Source organism: Wolffia australiana, chromosome 11, assembly GCF_029677425.1.
Source record: "Wolffia australiana isolate 7733 chromosome 11, ASM2967742v1".
Taxonomy (NCBI): Eukaryota; Viridiplantae; Streptophyta; class Magnoliopsida; order Alismatales; family Araceae; genus Wolffia; species Wolffia australiana.
This window is the reverse complement of record NC_135845.1, coordinates 8052501-8076472: the sequence shown is the minus strand read 5'-3', so window position 1 is coordinate 8076472 and position 23972 is coordinate 8052501. Positions and strand designations below refer to the sequence as shown.

Genomic DNA, 23972 nt, shown 5'->3' with positions numbered 1-23972 from the left:
AGAGACGAAGTCAGACAGAGAGAGAGAGCGAGCGAGATAGGGAGGCGGAGACAGAGAGAGAGCGAGAGAGAGACGAAGACAGGGAGAGAGAGAGAGTCTTTCATTGATTGGTAGCGCTCTAAAACAAATCTCGTGAGGCTGTGGAACGACGCAGGACCACCGCCAAGCGCTTAAAGGCGGTGCCGCCTACGCGGTCACCTTCGCCGCCTCGCCCACCTGCGCCATGATGTTGCCTCTGAACATCTCCGCCGTTGGATGTGCAAACGGTCTACAGCGTGGACGGCCGAGATGCGTACGCGTAGCCCTTCCAGAAGCTCTTCCCCCCAGTCTTCCACAGCGTCGCCATCAAGAAGCTCCTGGGCCCACCTAGGTCAACGGCATGGTCAACGTTGACTTAGTAGAGGCCCCGTGGTCCCACCCTAAGCCTACCCCTACCCTCCTCGTTCTCTGTACCCGGCCCGGCCCGGCCGGCATCCCTCCCCACCGTCATAAATGCACCCCCTGGGCCGGGAAATTCACGCTTTATAAAGAGAAGAAAGAGGAGGACACTCAAGTAAAGTGCTCATGGAGGTATCCCGAGTCGGCGCCGAAGTGGCCACGGGTAATGTGGCTTGCAGGGATAGATCGGTGGCGTTGCTGAAGGAGATGGGGCTGCCCGACGGGCTGCTGCCTCTCGAGGAAATTGAAGAGTTTGGGTACGTGCCGGGGACGGGGTACGTGTGGCTGAGGCAGAAGAGGGAGACGAAACACACCTTCAAGGCAATTGGCAAAGTGGTGGCTTACTCTCAGGAGGTGTCTGGGTTTGTGGAGAAGGGGAGGATAAGACAGTTGACTGGCATCAAGTCCAAGGAGCTTCTCTTGTGGATCACCGTTGCTGACATCACTGTTGACCCCGCTGACCCTTCCAAGATCTCCTTCAAGACCCCTGCAGGCCTCTTCCGTACATTCCCTTCCTCAGCCTTCCTCCTCCCTCAACCCACCTGATCTGCTAGCCATATCTCTATCTACCCATCTTTCCATCCATCCATCCATCCATCCATCTCTCTATCTACCCATCTATCCATCTGTCCATCTCTCTATCTACCCATCTGTCCATCTCTCTATCTAACCATCTATCCATCCATCCATCTCTCTTTCTACTATCTCCCTTTGAGATTCTCTCTCATTCTAGCTAATGCTTTTGAATTTACCCATTTATCTATCTATCCATATATCCATCTCTCTCTGTTTAAATTTCTTTATCTCTCTTCTATGAAGGTCCGATGTCTCTTTGTTATGCATCTGGGATATCTATCAACCCGGTTTATAGGTATCTCTTTGTTCTTGTTTATCTGATAAGCTTAGTGATGGGATTGCTCCATGTTTTCATCTGTTTATTAGAGCATTTTGCGTGTCTCTTCTGTTTTTCTTTCTTTGTAAACAAGTGGGTTTCGAAATCCTGAAACAATAGTAGGCTAAATTGGTGTGATAAAGAGCTCTATCTGAATCTCTATCCCTCTCTCTCTCACTCCAACCCAACGATAAATTTCAAGTGTGGGATCGATCTCTCAACAGCTACGGCACACTTCCCTCGTAAGATTTATCTTCACTCTATTAAGATTTCCATTTGTATCTTAATTTCTCCATAGCGGATGTCATTTAGAACGATATCATCCATGGGATTTGCGTTTATGAGAGTAGTAAGTTTGGTGATCGGCACGAAGGGCATGGGTGACTGTTGTTCCCAGGCCTAGAGGAAAGAATAAGAACCCAATAATTAGCGAGAAAGGGAAGTGAGCAAGAGATAGAGAAAGAAAGAGAGAAGAGAGAAAGAGAAGTTGACGTGAGATAGATTTAGAAAGAGAGACAGAGAAACAGAAGTTAGAAAGAGATAGAGATAGAAAGAGAGACAAGGAGAAAGAGAAATTGGCGTGAGATAGAGAGGAAAAGATATATATATAGATAGAGAGACGTAGAGATAAAGAGCAAGAAAGAGGTAGAAACCGATTTTTTTCCTACGTTTTTTTTTCTTTGGAAACAAACAGGTTTATAAATCCAGAAAAAATTACTGGCTGATTGGTGTGATAAAGAGCTCTATCTGACTCTCTCTCTCTCTCTCTCTCTCTCTCTCTCTCTCTCTCTCTCTCTCTCTCTCAAACTATCTTTCTGTATCATAATTTCTCCATCATTGACGTCATTTAAGACAATATCATACATGGGGTAAGCCTTTACGAGAGTAGTTAGGTGATCGGCACGATGTGAATGGGTAACAGACCAACAGTCGTCCCAGGCCCAGATGAAGAGCTAGAGATAGAAGGAGAGAGAAAGAGAGAGACATCGAGAGAGGAGGATATAGAGACGAGGAGAGAGATATAGAGTGAGGGAGTGAGCAATTGAGATAGACACAGAGAGATATTGATAGAAAGAGAGGGACAGATGGATAGATGGAGGGGGGTGGTCGTAAAAGCAGTCCACTTGGTTCCTCAGCCATATCATCTCTGATCTCCACCAATCAGCCTCAAAATAACTCTCAACAACTCATCACCAATTATGTAATCCCAAAATTGGCGCTGGATGTCGTGAATCAAAAGGAGTCCTCATTTAAATGTAACGGTATCGATGACACCAAGACACAATTAGGGAAGGACACAGTTCGATCTGTCCGGTTTTGCCAAAAACCTAAACCTAGACCTGAAGTTCTGTCCTGTCTCGGTCTGGTTTGGTCTTTGGTCGGTCATGTTGACTAGTCAATGTGAAAGTCCATGTTAACTTGGCCGTCTCACTGCATCTAGTGCTGCCTCCAGAGCTGAAGCAGTGTTGGATAATAGAAGAATATAATTAAACAGTGAAAGATGGAATTATAATTAAAGAGTGAAAGAGTGTGAGAACGAGGTAGTGAGTGAGGGAGAGAGAAAGAGAGGAATATAATTAGAGTGTGAGAATGAGAGAGGGAGAGAGTGAGACTGAGATAATGCAACACAGAGAATACTAGGGGAAGAGAGTTAGACGGTGAGAGGGAGAGGGCGAGACTGAGAGAGAGTGTGTGCGAGATAGAGAGTGACAGAGGGAGATGGTAAGAAAGAGAGTAAAAGAGGGAGAGACGAAGAGAGTTAGAGAGGGGGAGAGATGGAGAGGGGAAGTGAGAGGGAGAGATGGAGAGGGCGCAGGCGAGAGGGAGAGAGTGTGTGAGGGAGAACGAGAGAGGGAGAGTGAAAGAGAAGAGTGATAACACCCCAAGTTCACTATTTATTTCAAGAAACTATCACAGTTTTGTGAATTTAAATAGTTTAAAATAGAGTTGATATCATATATTACATGTTAATTAATTTTTCCAAGTGAATTTTTATTTTTCCCTAATTTTCTGTTAATTTATATATTTAATTTAATTTATTTAAGCTTGGAATGATTCATTTTAAATGAAAATGGCAGGTTTAAACATTAATTTTGATGTTAATTAATGTGGGGACGAATTACTGAGTTTTTTTAGAATTTTCTGAAATTTTATTGGAATTTTTGAGAATTTATTCGAGGAAGAAATGAATTTTTAACTAGGAAAATAATATTTTAAGGAAATATGAGTTTTAAAGAAATTTCTAAACTTAGAGGGGTTTTCTTAACATTCTTTTGTAAATTATGCCCTTAAAAACAGCTCTTGGTCGTGTCTGCAGGCGTAAAGATATGATTAAATAAGTACAGGGTTTTATTGCAATTATTCAATATTTTTTATGGTTTTAGAAAAAATGGAGGAGAGAGAACGTAAAAGGGCCTATACGCAAATACTTTTGGACGGCGTCAAATGGCGCACAATACTTTTAGAAAGGACCTAACTGTAAAATGCCAAAGGTATTTTCAGGTTACCCACATGGCGGAATCTCGGTCGTCGCATGAGAATCCAACAGCGCTCGAGGAATATTCCTCGGGGCGGTAAGTTCACCCCCCGCGTGGCCCATACAAAGCGCATGCGTGGGCGGTGACGTGGCTCTTGCTGATTGGGCGAGTTATGAAATATGCACAGGTGAGTACGTTTTATATGCACTTTGAAGTTTTTTTGATATTGTTCTTCCTTTATTTTTATTGCCGCTAGGGGGTACGTGGTGCTCAGAGAATCAACCCAAAAAATGAGTAAAATTTCTCCAGCCAATCTGCCATCGACACATCATTGCGTGTAAAGAAAAAATAATAATAAAATAAATGAATATTGATCCAACGGGTATGATTCGTCAAAATTCATTTATTAATAACTTTTGATCCGAAAGTCCGATCAAGGTGATTTTTCATGGATTTGCTCGTCTTAACATCCTCTTTCTATCTCTATAGTTGGATCATTCAGATCAAGCCTAGATTGATGGATAAAAATTAATTACTACCATGTAACCTAAGTATAAAAGCCAAATTTTGAGAGGAGGAGGTCATTCTGGATGTTGTTCTTTCACAGCTGCAAGACAGAGAGGAGCTTCATCCTGGATCAACCCTGTTAGGTACTTTTTTCTTTCTTGTATTTGAATTTTTAGAGTAATTTGGATGATTTCTTAGTGAATTTCTTCTTCATTCTTGTCAATCTTGGTCTGAACTTCTAAATTGCTAGGCTTGAGCGAAATGTACAAGCCCTTAATGGGATTGAGAGGAGAGATTGTGAGATTTACTTAGCTATTCCAAGTGCACCATAAAAAATTTACAAAAAAAGAAGGTTTAATTTATAGAAGATATTGAATTTCCATGTATGATCTAATAGTTAGTACATTTTAAATTACCAAATTCCCAAAACAAACTAAAACCAAATCAAATTTCCTTCTTAATCCCTCTACTTGACTCCTTTTAATTGGATCAAAGAATTCAATTTAGAGCTCCCTATTTCTTCTATTCTTCCTATCTCTTGTACCTTACTTTCTAAATTATTCCTCTAGTTAGGGTGATTTGATCTTCATTGAAGACTAAATTAACTCTAATTAGGGTCAGATTATTCTAGTAGATCATCAATTGAATTACCTTACTAGCTTTCATTGGAAGATTGATGGCACACACCATCAAGGATCGTCAACGACGTCACCTGCACCACGCGCCCTGGACGTTGAAGACCGGGTGAAGATGCTCGAGTATCATTTCTGTTTTTCGTCTCTCTCTCATTCTTGTTTCTGCATTTTCCCCTTTCGCATCATCGCATTTTGTCGCGTTCGCGACACGTTTCATCCGTCTGCCATTTTTGCCGTCAAGGAGGGGTCCTTCTTTGACCCTTTCCCCTATGTCTCTCTCTCTTCTTTACCTATCTCCTTAATTTTCCCCCTTGATGGGGGATGTTTCTTTCTTTGTTGTGATGGGGGAGCCCATTTATAAGGGCTCCCCTAATGGACTTCTCTTTTTGGCCCATGTAAGGGCCCATCTCTTCCCCCTTTATAAGGGAAGAGAGGGCGCCCTAGAAACTCAGACCAGGAAGTAAGAAGAATTCAGTTTGTCAATTTCTTGGTCTCAACCCCTCCATAGAGAGAAGATAAAGAAAAGGGGGGAAGAGAGGAGATTGCAGAGAGCGTCGGGAAGGGAATTTGCTGGAAGGAAGCAAGGAAGAAAAGAGGGGAGTCTGCTGACCCTCCGCCACTTCTCCTCTTCAATCACCACGCCCCCCCCCCCCTGCCTACCCGGGTTCTTTCTGTCGGGTATCAAAGTTTGTCCCGCCGTCGCCCTTTTGGCCATTCGACCAGTCTTCCGCTAGTCAATGGGAGGGCTCGCCGCCCCCAAGTTACGATTTACCGACGAGCTGAAGTCCTAATCGGATTGCTGCACTGGTCTATACCCAAGGGAAGAACTCCCAGATTCTGTGCTCCAGGAATCCAGGTCGTCCCCGTGCTCCCATCGCTTGGAGATTTGGCCAGTCACCGTGACCGAGAACTCGTTGATCAGGAACCACCTGTTGCGAATTTCCTTGACCAGAGCTCAACATAATCAGTAATTTGCCTGTTTGGGACCCACCGGACTGGAAATTCACCTGGTCAGAGTGCAGGCCTGATCGAAATTTACTTCGGACGAGGACTCCAACGGTGATCCAATTGACAGGGTCTTTCACCTGGTCGTGTGTTCTTCTAGTCTATGATTTTCCTGCGGCCAACTTATCAGTTTGTGGGGAACTCTGCTGGTTGAAAGATCGCCCAATTGGGGATTTGGACCTGTTCTAATTCTGATTGATCAGAAAACCAACCTGATTGTGAATTGTTGACCGGGGGTTGAGAATTGCGAGCTGCTGTTTCGTGACGGCTAGATGCGCTAATGGTTCATCTACACTATCGGGACTACCACCTGCGGGAGAATGATTGTTACTGCTCACACCTGTTGACGACCCGTCCGGATCAACCATTCTATGCTTGCCGGGCCAGACTAGTAGGGTTGCTCAAGCTGCGTCACCATCGTGGGTAGCTCCTCGTCTCCTCTCCTCCCACCTTTTGCATATAGCTCCAGCATTGCTTCGTCTGTCGAACACCGTGATCTCTTCGGCGCCTTTTTGCCACACCTGCTCTAACCGCCGCAACCGTCGATGAAGCCCTGCACGACGAGCTACGCACCGACGAAGTACACCATCCTCTCCAGCCGCTCGTTTAATTACTCCGTGCAGTATTTGCGTCTTGACTCCACCGCGCTCGGGGTAGGTAGGTGAGAGAGATAAATTAAGAGAAAACTACGACATTTTAAGCGTATTATCAGAACAGACGAGTACGACCGTTACGTGCGAGCCCTACGGATTGATTCTGTTCGGTCGTAGTCGACTTCGTCACTCCGATGAGGTTTGAGAGGCCATCATCGTCGTCTTTGGCGATCCCGTCCAAGCTAGGAGCTCGGCGCCTCCCTCGAGTCGGAGCCTGCACGTACAACACATAGGACACTCACCTTGCATCGTACTTACACCACCCATTTAGGTCTTTGATCCGTCGGACGACGACAACGTCGACGTTCAATACCATCATCATTTATTGGTACCGAGACATCATACTCGGTGCCGACCGGACGACGTCCCCGACAACGTCCGACATCAAAGATGCCTCTACTTATCATTGTACATCTTAAGTGAAGGTTTTATAAATTTTATTGTATAAGATAAAATTAACAACGACAAGGGATTATAAAATTGCATAATTTACCCCTATTTTTGGCTTATCAAAGAGTGAGAGAGAGAATGAGAGGAAGAGAGAGGGAGAGTGAAAGCAAGAGAGGGTGACAGAGAGAGGGATGGAGAACATGAAGATGAGAGAGATAGAGAGGGAGAGAGGAGTGGAAGAGAAAGTGAGAGGGTTAGAGAGATAAGGAGAGAGGGCGAGAGAGAGAGAGGGCCTTGAGAGAGAGGAGGAGAGGGAGAGCGGGTGAGAGGTAGAGAGAGATTGATAAAAAGAAAATGAGAGTGAGAGAGTGAGAGGGGGGGAGAGGGAAAGAGGAGGGAGGGAGAGTGAGAACGGATTAGAGGGAGAGAGAAGGGGAGAGAAAGAGTGGGAGAGAGGGAGAGAGAACGAGCGGGTGCGAGGGAGAGAGGAGGAGAGAGGGAGGGAGGACGAGAGAACGAGGGGGAGAGAACGAGAGGGAAAGAGGAATAGAGTGAGAGAGGGTGAGAGAGAGGACGAGAGGGAAAGAGGAAGATAGTGAGGCAGGGTGAGAAAGAGAGAGGGAGAGAGAAAGAGAAGGAAAGAGGAAGAGAGTGAGAGAGGGAGAGAGAAAAAGAGGGGAAGAGGAAGAGAGTGAGAGAGGGTGAGAGGAAGAGAGTGAGGGCAGGAGAGAGGGTGAGAGAGAGGGAGAGAAATGGTCTTTAGTCCGGTTTGACGTGCTAACCAGACCTAGACAGGAAGATTCGGTCAGCCCTAAAAAAGATGATCGAAGGTCCGGTTTGATCTGACCAAACTTTGGTCAGAGCATGTCCTTACCTAGCTACAATAAACCTGGGTCCGATTATTGATAAGGACCATAACGTGTCCTAGAAATACTGGACGAATGTAAGGGACTAGAGCAATGTAGGATGACGAGGACTGACACGGGTACAATAGGCTAATTCAACTAGGGATGGATAAAACAGACCACAAATCAACATGATTGATTTCGAAAATTTAAATTTGGTGAAAATGTTGATGGTGCAGCCCCTTTCCTCGGTCGAAAGCGGGAGGACTGTCTTACAACCACCGTAGTGAAAACAAAGCTCCAAATCCAATATCTCGAATGGTCGATCACGAGAAGATTCAAACCTATTCAACTAAGACCGACGGCAGTGGAAAAATAGATGAGAAACACTGGACCAGAAACATCGACACCAAAGGGGAAAGAATGGACCTTTGGCACAAGAGTAGTGGGAAGAGACGACAAGTAATTCTTGACGTGTTGTTGGTGGGGTCAATGACGTGCACTTCGACAGGGTGTCGTGGATCCAATCGTGTTGATCCAGGATGAATGGTCTGAAGCACGTTGGTGCAGAATGGGGCACAGGCAGCGGTTGCGCGCAAGGTACCGTGCGGGTGGTGGTTGCACTCGGTGGAAGCGCAAGCAAGAGGCTACGCACGCGGTGGTCGTGCGCGCGGGCGGGTGCAAGCGACCGTGTGTGCGGCCGGTGCAAGCGGCCATGTGCGCGGTGGGCACACATGGCTGTGCGTGCGGCGAGAGCAGGCGGCCATGCGCGCTCTAGGCGGGCGGTGATGTGCGCGATGGCGAGGGAGATGCTATGCGCAAGTGGAGACGACGACGACGTGTGAGTGACGAAGTTGGTAGGGAGGCTTCCTCTCAACGACGGTAGCGACGGTAAGAGGCGGCGGCGGTGGTTGGAGGCTAGGAAAAAATTCTCTTAGAAGAAGAAAACTTCGATTCAAAAAGAAAATCACCAAGTTGTCCATTACAGCATTGGCCTATGTATAGGCCTTAGAGGAAAGAGAAAACATAAGATAACTGTAGTGGTGCCATGACGTTGGCACTATCTAATTTTAAATGATGGTCGGATCCCAGTTAAGAGCTTGACGTTGGCAACGTGTCATGACACAGGATGGCTCGTGCGGTAGTGGTGTCATGTCCGGTGATAGTGCGTGGTAGTGTGCACCATCATAGAGAATGAAAAAACAAGGAATATCAACAAGCATCTCTGTCTTCTGTGAAGTCTCCTGTACCACCACTCTTCTCATCTAAGGATGGTTTTGCAATGTGGGGCAAATTTTCACACAAGTCATGAAAATTTTTGCTCGCACAAAAGCCCTTGTGCCATGTGCATTGCAAATTTGTGCGGTAATTTGCACCGCACATTGTACAAATTCACATAAAAATTAATACCCATAAAAATTTAGTAATAGTTTGTGCTGATTCCTTCCATGTTTTCTTATGTTTCTTCCCTTCTCATATGCCAAGTCTAAAGGCACATGCATGAACACCTGAAGAACCTATCTTATTACTCTTCACTACTCAATCTACACTTAAGAACTTCTTTGCCAGACAGATAGTTTGAAAAGATGACACAAAAGTGACAAGGAGACACATGAATATCATGTCTGAGTCGTAAAACAGACGATTACTTCAGATCTCATCTCAAGTTTTGTAGTCCTTGAGAAATCAACAAACCTACAGCTTTTGCTACACCTGTTGATGGTTAATACCTTGTTAGAACTTTCATCAACGTACACCCTCCATGACGTTTGATTTATGGGAATCTCCATAACAAGGAAGATATTACGTTGGTTATGAATTCTCCAAGACGGTAGGTGTCATTATTCTTCAGTCATTAAAATCTCAAAATTTGATGGAAACATCATAGATAAGTGTCATGTTCCCCTCCATCACACACGGAATTTTTTAGGAAACCCTACAACACACACCCTAAGTGAAGATCCAATTGAATTTTTTAACAAGGAAGAAATCATTTCTAAAAAGTACGCAGTATTAGGAGGAAGAAATTCAATAGGTTCTCGTTATCCTGATCCTATGAATTTTTTTCATCATATTTTTTATGGAAAAAAAATCATTTGAACGTCCTCTCCAAATCACATACTCATGATTCATCATACTATGCTGGTGTTATGGGCAAACATACTTTATTAATGGCTAATGGAAATTTTTCTTAATGAAAGGAGAGTCTGAAAACTCAATTTATTAGTCCTGATGCACATGCTAAACAAATCATGTTCCTTGATAACATAAAAAAAACAGAGAAAAAAACTGAATAATAAACAAAAGAAAACAACTAGTAAAAAAATCGAAAGGATTAATAGCTTGACAGAGGATGGGACTTTCACAACTAAAAACTATAGGTAGTCCTTGTAATTTAAGTAATTGACATCAATACATGTGTTATTATTTACTGGAAGTAAAATGAAATATTCAATGCCACAACTAGTTCCAATATCCAAATAAATGTATCAATGGTTCAACAAGTTGAAGCATTATGAAGTGAACTTAATCAACAGTCAGGTTTTCATCATTATCTTCATTTTTTTGATTCGTAACACAGTTGACATCATCATCCGCTCGCCACAAGCACTTGAGTGTCATTAGTATATTTGATGCTCTCTACTGTTAACCTGGATCACTTGTAGTTGATGATGACATGACCATCAGAGAAGAATCTTTCAGAGGGTGCACTCGTCGGGGAGACTGATAGGAATTCCTTTGCAACCATTGCCAACCTTGGATATGTTTGTTCTCTTGTTGCTTTCCACCAATGCAATGGTTCTGTCCCCTTGATAGGAGGTGCGCTCATGTACACATTGAGCTCGTGCCTTGGATTCATGGTTGGTGGCTGCTCGCTGTCTGGTAATAACTCATCTAGTGCTTCATTGAAGAAAGTTGTAGATGTCCATGCCAGTCAAAAACATCCAAAAGAAGCTGAACGATCTATGCTTGCATCATTAGTGACCTTGAGGGTATATAATAAGTTTTTCACATACACTATTATTTCGTCTCGGTGGTCGTGAGAAAGTAACCATTTCTTACTAGAGGGATCGACTAGGACATTAATGGTGAAGCCCTGGTTGATAGTGAGGATTGATGCATATTTGTTGATCTTGGTCTTAATCGCCTCACAAGCCTTGTAGACTGATGTCTGCTGTCCTATGGATATAACATTGTTGACTCAAAACATCCTTCCCTCTCTGATGCTACTCATGACACCATCCAAGTGTCTTGTTACTGCTTTGATGATAGTAATGGCATCATTTGATGTTGGCGCCTTTGATTGGCATGCGATGGAAGTAGCCATTTGAAGGGGTTGTAATATACCAGCAAACTCCTTAATCATTGCCCATTCCTCATCAAATAACACTTGTCTTTTTAAAATGATCAACACAATGATATCTAGAACATCCCTTTCCTCGACTATAGCTACTACCATGGAGGACGTAGAATTCCATCTTGTTGGTCAGTCCACGGGAACTTTTTGCATAATGCTACATAGCCTTCTTCACATTGTATTGTACCACATATTCCACTGACTATCTCTCGGAGACGAAGTACGACATCACCCAATGCAGATGTATTGAATGTTTCAGGTGTGTTTTGTTATGTATCATTCACCCCAACTATATCATCCTCGTCTATGATGAGTGTCTCTGACAATGCCTCTATCACACGTTGGGAGCTCATCCCGGCCTAGCTACAAGGTTTATCTCATGCGCAATGCGAAGCATGTGTCTGTTTGCAGTAAATTGAGGGTTCACTAACTTCAGTTGCTCGTCCAAAATACTCATCATGTTTCTATTAATCGATGCATTGTCTGTGGTGCTGCGCACACCTGCATAAAATTGCGTCATGCATAAAAGGAACAGAAAAACAATCAGCGATACCCTATTTAATGAAGTAATCCTTACCTTTGACTTCAAGTCAAAATCCTCTTAGATTTCAAGGATGCGTGCACTCATGTTTTCACTAGTGGGGGACCCCTTCAATATGGGTATGCCTAGAACACGCTCGCACAACTTCCACTCAAAGTCCACCCAATGCATAGTCACACATAAGAGTTTAATGTTGTTTTTTGAAGTCCATGCGTCAAGTGTTAATCACACTCATGCAACATTTTCCACTCAAAGTCCACCCAATGCATACTCACACCTAAGAGTTTAATGTTGTTTTTTGAAGTCCATGCGTCATGTGTTAATGACACTCATGCAACATTGTCCAATTTTCTTTAAATGCTCCTCTTCATATCTTCGTAGAGAAAAAATGCTTTTGCCTTGATAACACAAACTGATGGGACTGATATTTCTTCTTGTGCAATGTAATGAAGAAGTCGTATGAAGTTCTTCTTCCTAACAATAACCCATGGCGAATCAGAAATACATATGAAGCGCACCAGCTCTTCTTTGTTCTTCTCCATTGTATGACCGGTGTAATATTGTTTCGTACTATCTGTTGAATCAAACAAGTCTGCTACTGACCTTTCTTTTGAAACTCAAGTCGAATTCACATTCAGATTAAGAAACATTTTGCGGTGGAACTTTTCCATATATCTCTACAATGAAATCCTACTTTTATACTTGTTACGGTCTACAATGACACCACACATGTTGCATTTGAGTTTCTTTATGCACAAATCTGTGTAGTGCCTTAGTGCATCACTTGCATTAACGCGACTCTTTTTCTGTTTGGTGTTTGTGCTACTGTGATATGATTCACCTTTTGCGGACATTTCTACAGAATTTGGAACATGCAAAGATGTACCAAGTTCCATCAAACAAAGTTTCATTTGACAGTATAAAATTGGGTGACAAGATAGGTGATACAATTAATTCACAAGATCATAAAGGGGATGGTGAAAGGAAATATAAATTCACGACATCACAAGATCATAATGGGAATTGTGAAAAGAAATGGGGATGGTGAACAGAAAACTAAATTTGCAACATCACAAGATGAGCATAATGGGGATGGTGAACAGAAAACTAAATTCTGAAAGTCAGACTAGCATAAACCTATGCCCTAAATCCTGGGAAATTCAGAAGAAGCATAATTAAATTAGAGAGGGTTAAATTTGGTCGACCAAGGTGCATTCGGTGGAACAGGTTGAGCACAGATAGAGATAGCATGATAAAGTGTTGAATGAGGGATTGAATAACTAGAACGACAAGATAAGGATAAATATGAAACAACAGTAGAGAGAGATGTTTAACTAGACAGGTTCAGCCCAATCTGTGTTTAACCTATTGCTCAATTTTTGCCCAACTTTATTTGATATCTACACTAACTCTTGAAATCTAAAAATTTGAAAAATTAATTTCATTTTTACCCTCTTACATCCAAATATACTCTCCCTTTTTAAGTGTGATAGCCAATCCTCCTTGGCTGTCTCTTCTCTCTCAGAGCTCTAAGAATTCAGGTAGCTCAAAGAGGAACCTGGATTTGGACGATGAGCTCCTTGGATGCCAATTTTCCAGAAGATTATTTCTTAGAGCCAACCAAGCATAAAGTGGTGAGGGGAGGAGAGGGTGCCGAGATGGCCCCTCCAGAGAGAGAAAACACTCTTTTGGAGTGAGAAGAGACAGCCATGTATTGGTTCTAGATCACCAAAGACAAGGAGTAGAGTTCACATAGGCAGCTCAAAGAGTTCACATATGATTTTGAGATGTCCGGAGGGCCACATAAGGAGGCATGGGGGTCTGATGATGAGGAAGTTCCTGGATCTAGAACACACAAAAGATACGCGTATAATTATAAGAACAGTAGTGAGATCAATATGTGGCGCATTTCTGGGATCAAATCTTCATTAATTCTCTGTTTGATACTGCTCTACAAATTTAAAATTAGTGGAGAACGTTATCTTGGCTTAGTGTTTTTCCCCCTGGTTGGGACTTTGATTACTGCTGACTCTATAAAGTTAGTGCTCAAAGGGGACCTAATGCAATAACTATATTCGAAAAATTGAAGTGGGAAACACGTTTGAGCCCTAAATGTGCTAGCCTTTCTACCAAGTTTTCTGAAGACCAGTTGTGTGATTTCAAACATAAAATGCAATGAAGGTTACTTATCGGTGTGTTTTCTTTTGGCCAACTGTGTTGCTCGGATTAAAGCTCGACCAAAGTATTATGACACATTCATGCAATCCATAGTATTATTATGCTAGGTCCAAAAAGATTCTGGTGAAGAATAAAGGAAAAACATTTCATGAACATTGGGGAAAAAAACAACAGCAAGAACAATTTGAAAAATTAATTTAAGTGCGGATGCAAAAACGATCCGAATAATAGAGGAACCTGAAGAAGAAATTATATCCGACTATTTTCATAAACAAAGTGGTGTCAGCAAAAAAATTTAGCTAGAGGTGACCAATCAGAGAAAATTAAGTAGCAAGAACAATTTGAAAAAAAATTCAATGAAGTAAAGAAGCAAAAAAAACAGGAAAACCGGAAAAAACAAATCTAAGAGGGGATTCATGAACGAAGTCATTAAAACAAAAAAATTAAGACAGGATTCATGAACGAAGTGGTATCCCATCAAAGCCAAGAAATAAAAAAATAAGAAGAACAATAAGAATAATTTAATTGCAGTGAAGAACAAAAAAGAATAAAAAGGGAACATGAAGAAGAAATTTTATGCGGAGATCGCAGGCTGAATGCCGAATGTCGAAAGGGAACCAAATGCTGACTGTTGAAAATATAGGCTGAATGCCGAATGCCAAATGTAGATTCCCACTAGAATGCCTAATGTCTATTCCCACTAGAATGCCTAATGTCGATTCCCACTAGAATGCCAAATTTTGATTCCAATCAGAACCGAACCCCAAACTTTGGTCGCCAAACGTCAAAATCCCAGGATGAATGGCGAATGATGAATGCGGAATGTCGACTTGTCGAGAGACTTCACTTAAAAATTGCACATTTTTTCACATTCACACAGCACGTAGGTGTGAAGATGTGGTTCCCGGGTATGTTGTGCGAAGTGCGGTACTAAATTCTCACCACACTACACAATCACACAATTTGCAATCACTGTCACGAAAGGACCATTCCTATTCTCCTCTATACTAGTACTCCGCAATCTCTCTATTCTCTATCCTTAATCTCTTCTCATGTTCGTCCATGGTATCAGGGCCAGCGATCAGCAGGACTGAAGGAGTTAAGCCTCTTATTCCACCGTAAATGCAACCCAAGTTATCCAATTCATCATGTACACTATAATATCCCAATGGCAATCCTAGTAATATCTACAATATCCCTAGAGCTTAAAATGCAAACTATCCATCATGAAAGGGCTTGATCCTCCCACTCCTCAATGGGTATGATCTGATGACATATATTTAAAATATTCCCCCACCATTGTCCATTGCAAATCAAAATGGGAACATCGTGGAGAAGCCAGAGATAACACACAAATAATTGAGTTATTTATGCATTAAATGGACGATGTTTATGCATTAAAATAACTATACATGCATGTTATAAAGCTTAAAAAGAGAAAATCTTTTGTTAGTGTGATATTCTATTTTTATGGATTCAATGGTATTTTAAAGGATTTTTCAACTTCATATTCTTAATGAAATTAAGTATCTAACTCTGAATAAATTTTACAATTTTTTTGACCTTATATTATTGGAGCTATGGATTATCTAAGTCAATATACATTATATTTTTTACTTAATAAATATTTTATAATGATTTATTAATGTTTTTTGCCATAAAAATGGGCCCCGTCATGTGACTCCATTCGATTAAATCGAATGGCGACCGGTGAAAAGCAGTCAAAATGATTATCTGAGCTAATCGTTGCCAAAATGTGCAATGATGGCATTGCAAATCATGATGCCATAATGAGCCAATCAATAACTGAAAATTTCAAATTCTTTATTTTCAGGGGCAACGTGGACCAATAAAAGGTGGGAATTAAATCATAATAAATGTGATTTGTAGATGGAGGAAAAAATAATAAAAAGTCAGAAATAAAATTTAAAAATAAAGTGGGGGGTGGTAAACATGGCGAACACGTGTACCACCACGATTGATTAAAAAAGGATTAGATCCTGAGGTGGCAGGCAAAAACGCACTCCATGTCAGGCAGTCATCTAGGAATCTTCCACTTTGTTGCATTAAATGAAACTCATCAGCATGCCATTCGTTAGAAAATTATACACAAAATATTATTATGATGTGGCATCACAGGGCTTAAATAAAAGACTAAATATCATTTTTTGTCATTTTCTTGTCTAAGTGACCTTTGTCATTCTCCGAGCGTGAGATCGCGAGAGACGAGGCAATCATGCCAATCACTAAATTGACGATGATTGGACATCTCAACTGCTAACATTGAATGAGAAAGCGTCAATGCCAGTGACGAGGAGAGAGAAAATTGGATGTCTACAATTGCTCCAACTTCAAAGCTAGATGTCTAATGATCCAGAGGTCTGATTGAGCTGAAAATTTTAGTGATGTTTTGTCTTCACCCCCTCTTTACATGTCAAATATCCTCAAAATTTATTCCTAATCTTGTGGGATGATGGAAAAGATAATGATTCTTTGAGATCAATCAAGCCTATTCTTCGTGTCGTGGGTGTCTGGGAACATGCAACAAAGAAGTCGGGAACTTGAAAATCACCTTGATCCTTGCAGAATGTAAGGATATATGGTAATTATCCCAGTGTATCTGTATATTCTCGTATCTTATCCATTATCATATCTTATCCATATTTTATATGTATCTTATCCATCTGTACATTCTCTAATCACATCTTACAACTTTCAGGTAACCATCCTTTCTCATCATTTACCTGATACAACTTGCTCTTCACCTTCCTCATGTCATCCTTTGTGTTATTTTCGCTTCATTCTCACACTCACTTGATCTTCTCAAATCATAATATTTACTATCTACTAGCCATTATAATCATCTTGATTATAGTACTAGTTATCATTATCTCGCCTGTATTTTCTCCTCATTCAGCTCCATATTTTATATGTATCTCATCTCACCACAATGATCAGAATTTTAAGAATATTAAATCCCTAATCACCATTCCCTGTGGAGACAATCCATATCACTAGATAAAATTATTAAGTAACTACATTTTTATATATTTATTGAATAATCTCATAAACACCCACAAGGAATTATAACACAACTTTTGAGCTTATCACGTAACTTACAAAATCTGGTGGAAAGTGGACCAACAGGTGCTAGGATTTCTCCATTCAACCATATGTAATCAATTCTCTTGTATCCATTGTGTAGGAGAGTAATTTCTCAAGCGGAAGTCCACAATATGAGTAAAGGTACCCTATCCACTGATGAATATATAGGCAACTTTTGCTTGTTTGCAAAGTCACTTGAATTGGTCCACCGACCAGTCAATGAGGTCTCATTGATCTTTATATTCCTAAGGGGTGTTGGAACCAGAACACCCAAATCACTGTTAACATAAATGCTAACAACAAAAATCTTCAAGTTGAGGATATCATTAAATATCTTACATCACATGGTTCCAACTTAGCAGGTACGCCCAAAGGCCATCAATGGACAAGGCAACTGTTGCTAGATAACAACACCGATTTCCAGCCAACTGACATTCATTATCCTAAAGCAGTGCAGAGCCCCTTTACTCCATGCAGCGAAGGAAATTACCAACATGACTCTTACTAAAATTGTGGACAAGGACAAGGCCAAACGAACCAATTTTAACAACATTGCAAAATCTTCTCTTAGTTTGGCCATCAAGCTAGAGAGTGCCATACTTATCATGAGCGCTACCTTGTGCATATCTGGTTGACTCACATTCCTGCAGGTTAATTATTATATCCAGATAGTTTTTCTTCATACCATGTCACCACAGATCAAATTATGATCCATTCCTTCACTAACTACCAAGCCAACAACCAACTACAAGCTGGAAATGGCTCAGGTTTGAACATTGTCTCAATAGCATCTACTCAAATTCCAACTTCTGATAGACATATCTATATAAATGATATTTTGCATGTTCCTCAACTCACTATAAACCTGTTATGTGTCCATAAATTAACCTCATATAACAATGATTATATTGAGTTCCATGTTTCATCTTTCCTTGCGAAGGACAATAGAGCCAACCGGATCCTTCTTAGAGGGTCCATTAAGGGCAACCCCTATTTCCTTTCACCATCCTCATGGAAGCCCAAAGCATGGCTTGAAGATACACCTCAACTGAAGTGTATCATGCCCAGCTTAATTAAGATATGGAAGATGAACATCCACACCATCGTCCATCATTTATTTAAGAAGTTTGGTCATCCCCTCATTTTTTTTGTGATGCCTGCTGTATTATAAAATCTCATAAACTTGTGTTCTCACCTACATCTAATCGATCACAACACCCACTTGAAATCATCAAGTTTTACTTATTATGTGATCTTTGTTGATGATTTTAGAAAATTCACTTAGGTTTACCCACTAAAATGTAAAAGTGATTTCCTTCCTCTTTTCCTAAAATTATAAAAATGGGTAGGAAATATTTTATCCACTAAAATTAAATATTTACAATCTGATTGGGATTATCAAACTATCCATCTATTTTTTAAAGTGCATGGCATCATTCATTGTATTTCCTGCCCTCACACACCTAAACAAAAATGACACCGCCAACTGGAAACATAGACATCTCATTGAAATATCATTAGCACTCAATCATCAAGAAGACAGGCACAATAAATTATGGGATGAAGCTGTAACCAGTATAGCTCTACTTATCAATTGTATGAAGTTTTATCTAAATCTCCACCTTACTACAACCTTTTTAAAAATTTTGGTTGCGTTTGCTGTCCATATTTAAGACCAAATCCAAAATATAAACTTGATGGTCGGTCTGAATGGTGTCTTCTTGGAATACAGCTCACTGCATCTGCACTATCGCTGTCTTCCTCTTTGATCAGGCAAAATTTTCATCTCTCGGCATGTTATCTTTGATAAACTAAAATTTCCCTTTTCTCATCAAACCATCATCAGTGATCTCCCAAGAATACTGGGATTAATTACTAATCCACCAACAACTGCTTTGTCTCACCCATCTAATCCATTACGACTCTTCCAGCTGATTATATCCTACCCTGAGTCTGTTAATCCAGTAAATACAACTGTCCCTTATCTCTGTTAGAGTTGATTGCTTGGGAAGATTCGAGAAAGCCTATTTTTATCTTTTTCTTTTTCATAGCGTTTGTTTCACGTAATGACTCTACAATTTGACTTGTTAAAAGGTATCAGACTGGTCGCAGAACCGTAAGCCACAGTCATTTCTGTTTTGCTCCTTCTCCTTCATTCTATGTAAACACCTCTCTCAGTTCCCTCTCAAGGAGACTCCCTTTGGCTGGAGCCTTCAATCTCAACAGTGTCTCCTCCACTTGCGACTCTGTCCATCTGTCTGAATCTTAACCTCTTAAACCATCCTTAACCTCGGTACTCTCTTAAAACTAAAGCTCTTTGTACCATTTCCAAGTAGGAAGGACTCCTGCTTGCTCCTCAACTTCCGTCACTCATCTGCTTGGCAAACACCTAAAATTTATCCTCTTAAACATCCTCCACCTCCATGCGTGAACTCCACGCTACTCCTAACCGTTGATCCAACATCCTTCACTCTCGCTTCCAATAATCCATACTGGATGCAAGCCACTGCCACTGAATTTCAAGATCTAATGACCATAAACACTTAGACATTGGTTCCAATCCATCCCAACTATCGTGTAATTGGCTGAAAATTGGTCTAACAACTTAAATATCTTCCTATTAAGAGATACCAAGAAATTGCTGAGTGATAAAACCAACAAGAGGGCTTTGACTTTCACAAAACCTCCAGCCCCGTTGTCAAGCATATCACCATCCACCTTCTCTCTATCATAGTCAGAAACAAATGGCACATCCATCAATTAGATGTCTCAAATGCCTTTCTCCAAGGTGACCTCTATGAGACCATCTTCATGGAACAGTGATGCAGGACAACTAGATGAGACAAATGCAGGGTGACTAGACGTGACAGGGAGAAAAGGCAAGACGGGTGCTAGGTACTGGGTTGATTTAGGAATGGAATAGATAAATTAGACCACAAACCACACGGCATATTTTGAAGATTTAAATCTGATGAAATAGTGGTCGTGCAGCCCCTTTCCTCGTCGAGGGCGGGAGAACTGTCTTCAACCACCGCGGCAGTGCTAAGCACCAAAATCAATAAACTCAAATTTTCGTTTGCTTGAAGATTCAAAAACCTAATCACTAGTTGTTTGAAAATCCAAAATCCAAAGCAAATCCGACGGCGGTGGATGAACTCTCAAGGAATATTGGACGAAGAACACGGGACACCAAAGAGTTTAGGAATACCTCAGCACCAGATGATGCGTGGTGAGGTTACGGGGAATTCTCGATGCGTCGTTGGCTGGACGATTGACATGCGCTTTGACAGGATGTTGCTGATCCAACTACATGGTCAGTTGGCACGGGGTCAAGGAGGGATTCGCCCCCTTGCAGGGTTCGGGGAAGCACCCCAAAACCTAAACAGTTTGCGCCGCGGCAAGTAGCTGCGAGGGCGTCGGGGGGCGTGGATGGTGCCAGTGCGCGCGGCCATCATGGCGGCCTGTGCGGGCATTGCATGTGCGGGCGACCGGTGTGACGTCCTGCGCGGGCAGTGCTTATGTGGGTGGACGGCGTGGCGGCCTGCGTGGGCGGTGCCTATGTGGGTGGTCGGCATGACTGTCTGCGCGGGCGGTGCCTGTGCGGGAGGGCGGCGTGGCGGCCTGCGTGGGCGGTGCCTGTGCGGGCGACCGGCGTGGCGGCCTGCATAGGCAGTGCCTGTGCAGGCAGCTGGCATAGCGGCCTGCGTGGGCGACCGGTGTGGATGTAGGAACCTAGGGCAATGAACAAGGGGATCCTTTGGTGACGGCGGCAGCGACACTCCAAGGAGGGAAAGGGCTAGGGAAAATCCTCCAAGAAGAGAACTTCAATTGTTGAAAATAAATTCACCAAATGTTTCTTGCAACATTGGCCTACATATAGGCCTTGGAGGAAATAGAAAATACAAGAAATGACATAAAATAAAAGTGGACGACGTGTAATCGTGTCACGTCAAAGGGCAGTTCTGGATTTGTCATTGACGACGTGTCATGATGCATGATGGGGCGTGTGTAGGTAGAGATGTGACTGATGCCGGTGCGTTGCCTTGGTCGTCATCCTGGCGGTTCTTCAGTTGATGTTGATGACGAGTCTGGATGCGAGGCGTCTCAGATGACGTTGGCAGCGCGTCCGTAGTTGGTGCGTTGACGTTGTCACCACCAAACAGCCTCCCGGTTTCAAGAGTTCCTAGTTTCCTGATAATCTTTGCCGCTTGAAGAAATCACTTAATGGGTTATCACAAACTTCTCGAGCTTAGTTCCACAAACTCATTTCTTGTCTATCCAATCTTCATTTTCATAGTTCCAAAAGCAAAACCTTTACTAAAAGCCCCAAAGTTTGCCATTGTATGTTGATGACATCTAAATAATTAATCCATCTCTATGTGACCTTATAACCCTTCTTCATCTTCTTCATGCTCAATTTGGTATCAAAAACCTTGGCCTAGATCACTACTTTCTTGTTGTTCAACTACTCCTACATTCTCATCACTCTACCAGTGATCTCTTGTGTACATTGGATGCAATCTGATTTCCAGTAGTTCCATGAAGCAACCTAATGTTGCTTGCTCTAACACTGAAGCTGAGTATAAGTCTCTTGATAATGTTGCCTCCAAAGTCCTCAGGATCAAATCTCTACTAAAAGAACCTCAAATTCCCTTCTCCTCACCACCCACTCTTTGGTGTGACAATCTCAGGACAACCCATTGGGCTGCCAATCCAGTCTTCCATGTGCGCATGAAACACATCGATAATGACTTTCATTTTGTCCATGAACCGGTTGCTTCCAAGGCTCTCGGTATCTGTTTGATTGGGACAGATGACCAGCTCGCTGACATTCTTATGCAGTCTCTTCCAAAGCCCTACTTCTCTGAACTTCGAAGAGTTCAACATTGTTGCCGCCACTGATGATCTTGAAGGGGTTGTTTGTGTAAAAGTAGTCTACTCGGTTCCTCAGCTACATCATCTCTAATCTCCATCAATCAGCCTCAAGATAACTCTCAACCACTCATCACCGGCCACATGACCCCTTAAATGACTGTGGATGTCACGAATCAAATGGAATCCTTGCCTAAATCTAACGGTCTCGATGATGCCACACTAAGACGCTACAACATCTATGATCAATGCATATCAGACCATAGATAATGGCTATGAATACCAGATGAATGTAAGGGACTAGAGTGTGGAAAAACAAATAATATAAACGAGCACCTCTGTCTACTCCTTAGTCATCTGTGCCAACACTCTTCTCCTCTCTCTATACTACTTATCCTTCTTCGCTCTCTCTTTTTCTCTATCCTTCATTTCTTCTCAAGTTGTTTTAAGAGATAGAAAGAGAGGTAGAGATAGAAAGATAGGGAGAGAGGGAGAGAGATAGATATTTATATAGAGAGAGAGGGAGATATATCGATAGATGTGCTTTCGTTGTGATAGATACAAATATAACCTTATTGTACAAGTTCTGGTAAAATAACTTCTCCCTTCAGAAAAGGAAACGATGGTCAGATGTGCTTTAGTTGGTTGATTGTGGCTGGATCCTCTTCATTTCTGCTTTAGCTTTTGTACGGTAGAGGGAAAACTGTAAAAAAATACATCGACATCATGTTTAAAGAAATACATTGACATTTACATAAGACCTGTCGTTGGTTTGACATCTTCTGTGACCTTCATTCTTCAATCGTCTTGGTAGAATTTGATCACTTCTAGTGTTTTTAGTAATGAGTCATTACGTGGGAGGAAGAAATGAAAGTAAGAAAAAAATCAATGAGACAATGACAAGCATGAAGCATATTCTATTGATGAGACACCCAACATAAGCTCAAACCCAAGGGGCATTCAAATAATAACTCATTAGTTAAATGAGAACCTTATGATTAACATTTACATTTTTTATTGATACCACACCCCATCGGACAGAAAAAATTAAACACAGTCCAAATATATTGCATCTATCTTAAATAAAATATACATGGATAATTTTAAACACGTCTCTATTATTTTACCCTCACCCACTTCAAGATCATTGATACAAGTTGGTTCATCTCTATATCCCAACATAGAAGATGCCAGAATGCCTGATTAGGGTTTGACGATTAACCATACCCCAAGTTATTCAGGGGTCTCATGTGGATGAATAATTACATGTACACATGAACGAACTACAGTAATAAATATGTGAGGGAGTTATCATATTCCTTGATATCTTATAAGGTGTAGCGCTACACCAATGGGCTGACGGCTCAACTTATCAAATTAAGTTGAATTGATCATGTATAAATTAATCTACATATATAGTTAACTAAAAGGTTGACCAATAAATTTTATGGGAACGTTATAAGCATTAACTAGATTTTTGACGTGGGTGAATGTAGTATGATTATAGCCACTCGTATTAAAAGTGTCCGTAGACTATAAATAGGGGAAGGTATCCATTTTAGGGTGCCCATGCAAGCCCGACTTGGGTACTCCCATCTTCCCTTCCTCTCTCAAAGGTCTGCCTTCTATTGAGATTTGAAGGTGAGCATATCATGTAGGGTCTAAATTGAGGGAACAATGATGAGAAATAACGCTTTGAAGATCAAGTGTATATATTGAGATGCCATACATTTTGATAGCTTGAAGAGACTCGTCCAATCAACCCAGTGCAAGTGTAATCTGTTTCGCCCAAAGTAATAAGATAATCTTATGATTTAGGTTTAATCCATTTCAATTCGTTTCATCCGTTTTAATCCATTGTGAATTGATTAGACTTCAACACCCAACAGTTATATATAAGAGCCATGTTTTTTCGTTTAGGAATTGATTGACAATATTGTTTTTGGAAGTCCAAAATGTTGTTCTTAATGTATTTGGATAAAGAAGCCATGCCCAATAGCTTGGTGGATTCTCCACCCTAAGCTAAAAAACCAATGAGGAAGACTGTTCAAAACACAATAAACCAACCAAATAGCT

At 41.5% G+C, this 23972-nt stretch overlaps 1 protein-coding gene across 1 annotated transcript; it reads left to right on the top strand.

The window, feature by feature from the left end:
* Positions 1–542: 542 nt before the first annotated feature.
* Positions 543–1423, top strand: LOC144709767 (uncharacterized). The gene has a single exon (XM_078583406.1). It carries the CDS (start codon positions 565–567, stop codon positions 982–984), a length of 420 nt encoding a protein of 139 aa, XP_078439532.1. The 5' UTR covers positions 543–564; the 3' UTR covers positions 985–1423.
* Positions 1424–23972: the final 22549 nt, after the last annotated feature.

Bases quoted from the DNA above. Each gene is read 5' to 3' on its own strand.
- LOC144709767 (XM_078583406.1), top strand. From the start codon at position 565: ATGGAGGTATCCCGAGTCGGCGCCGAAGTGGCCACGGGTAATGTGGCT.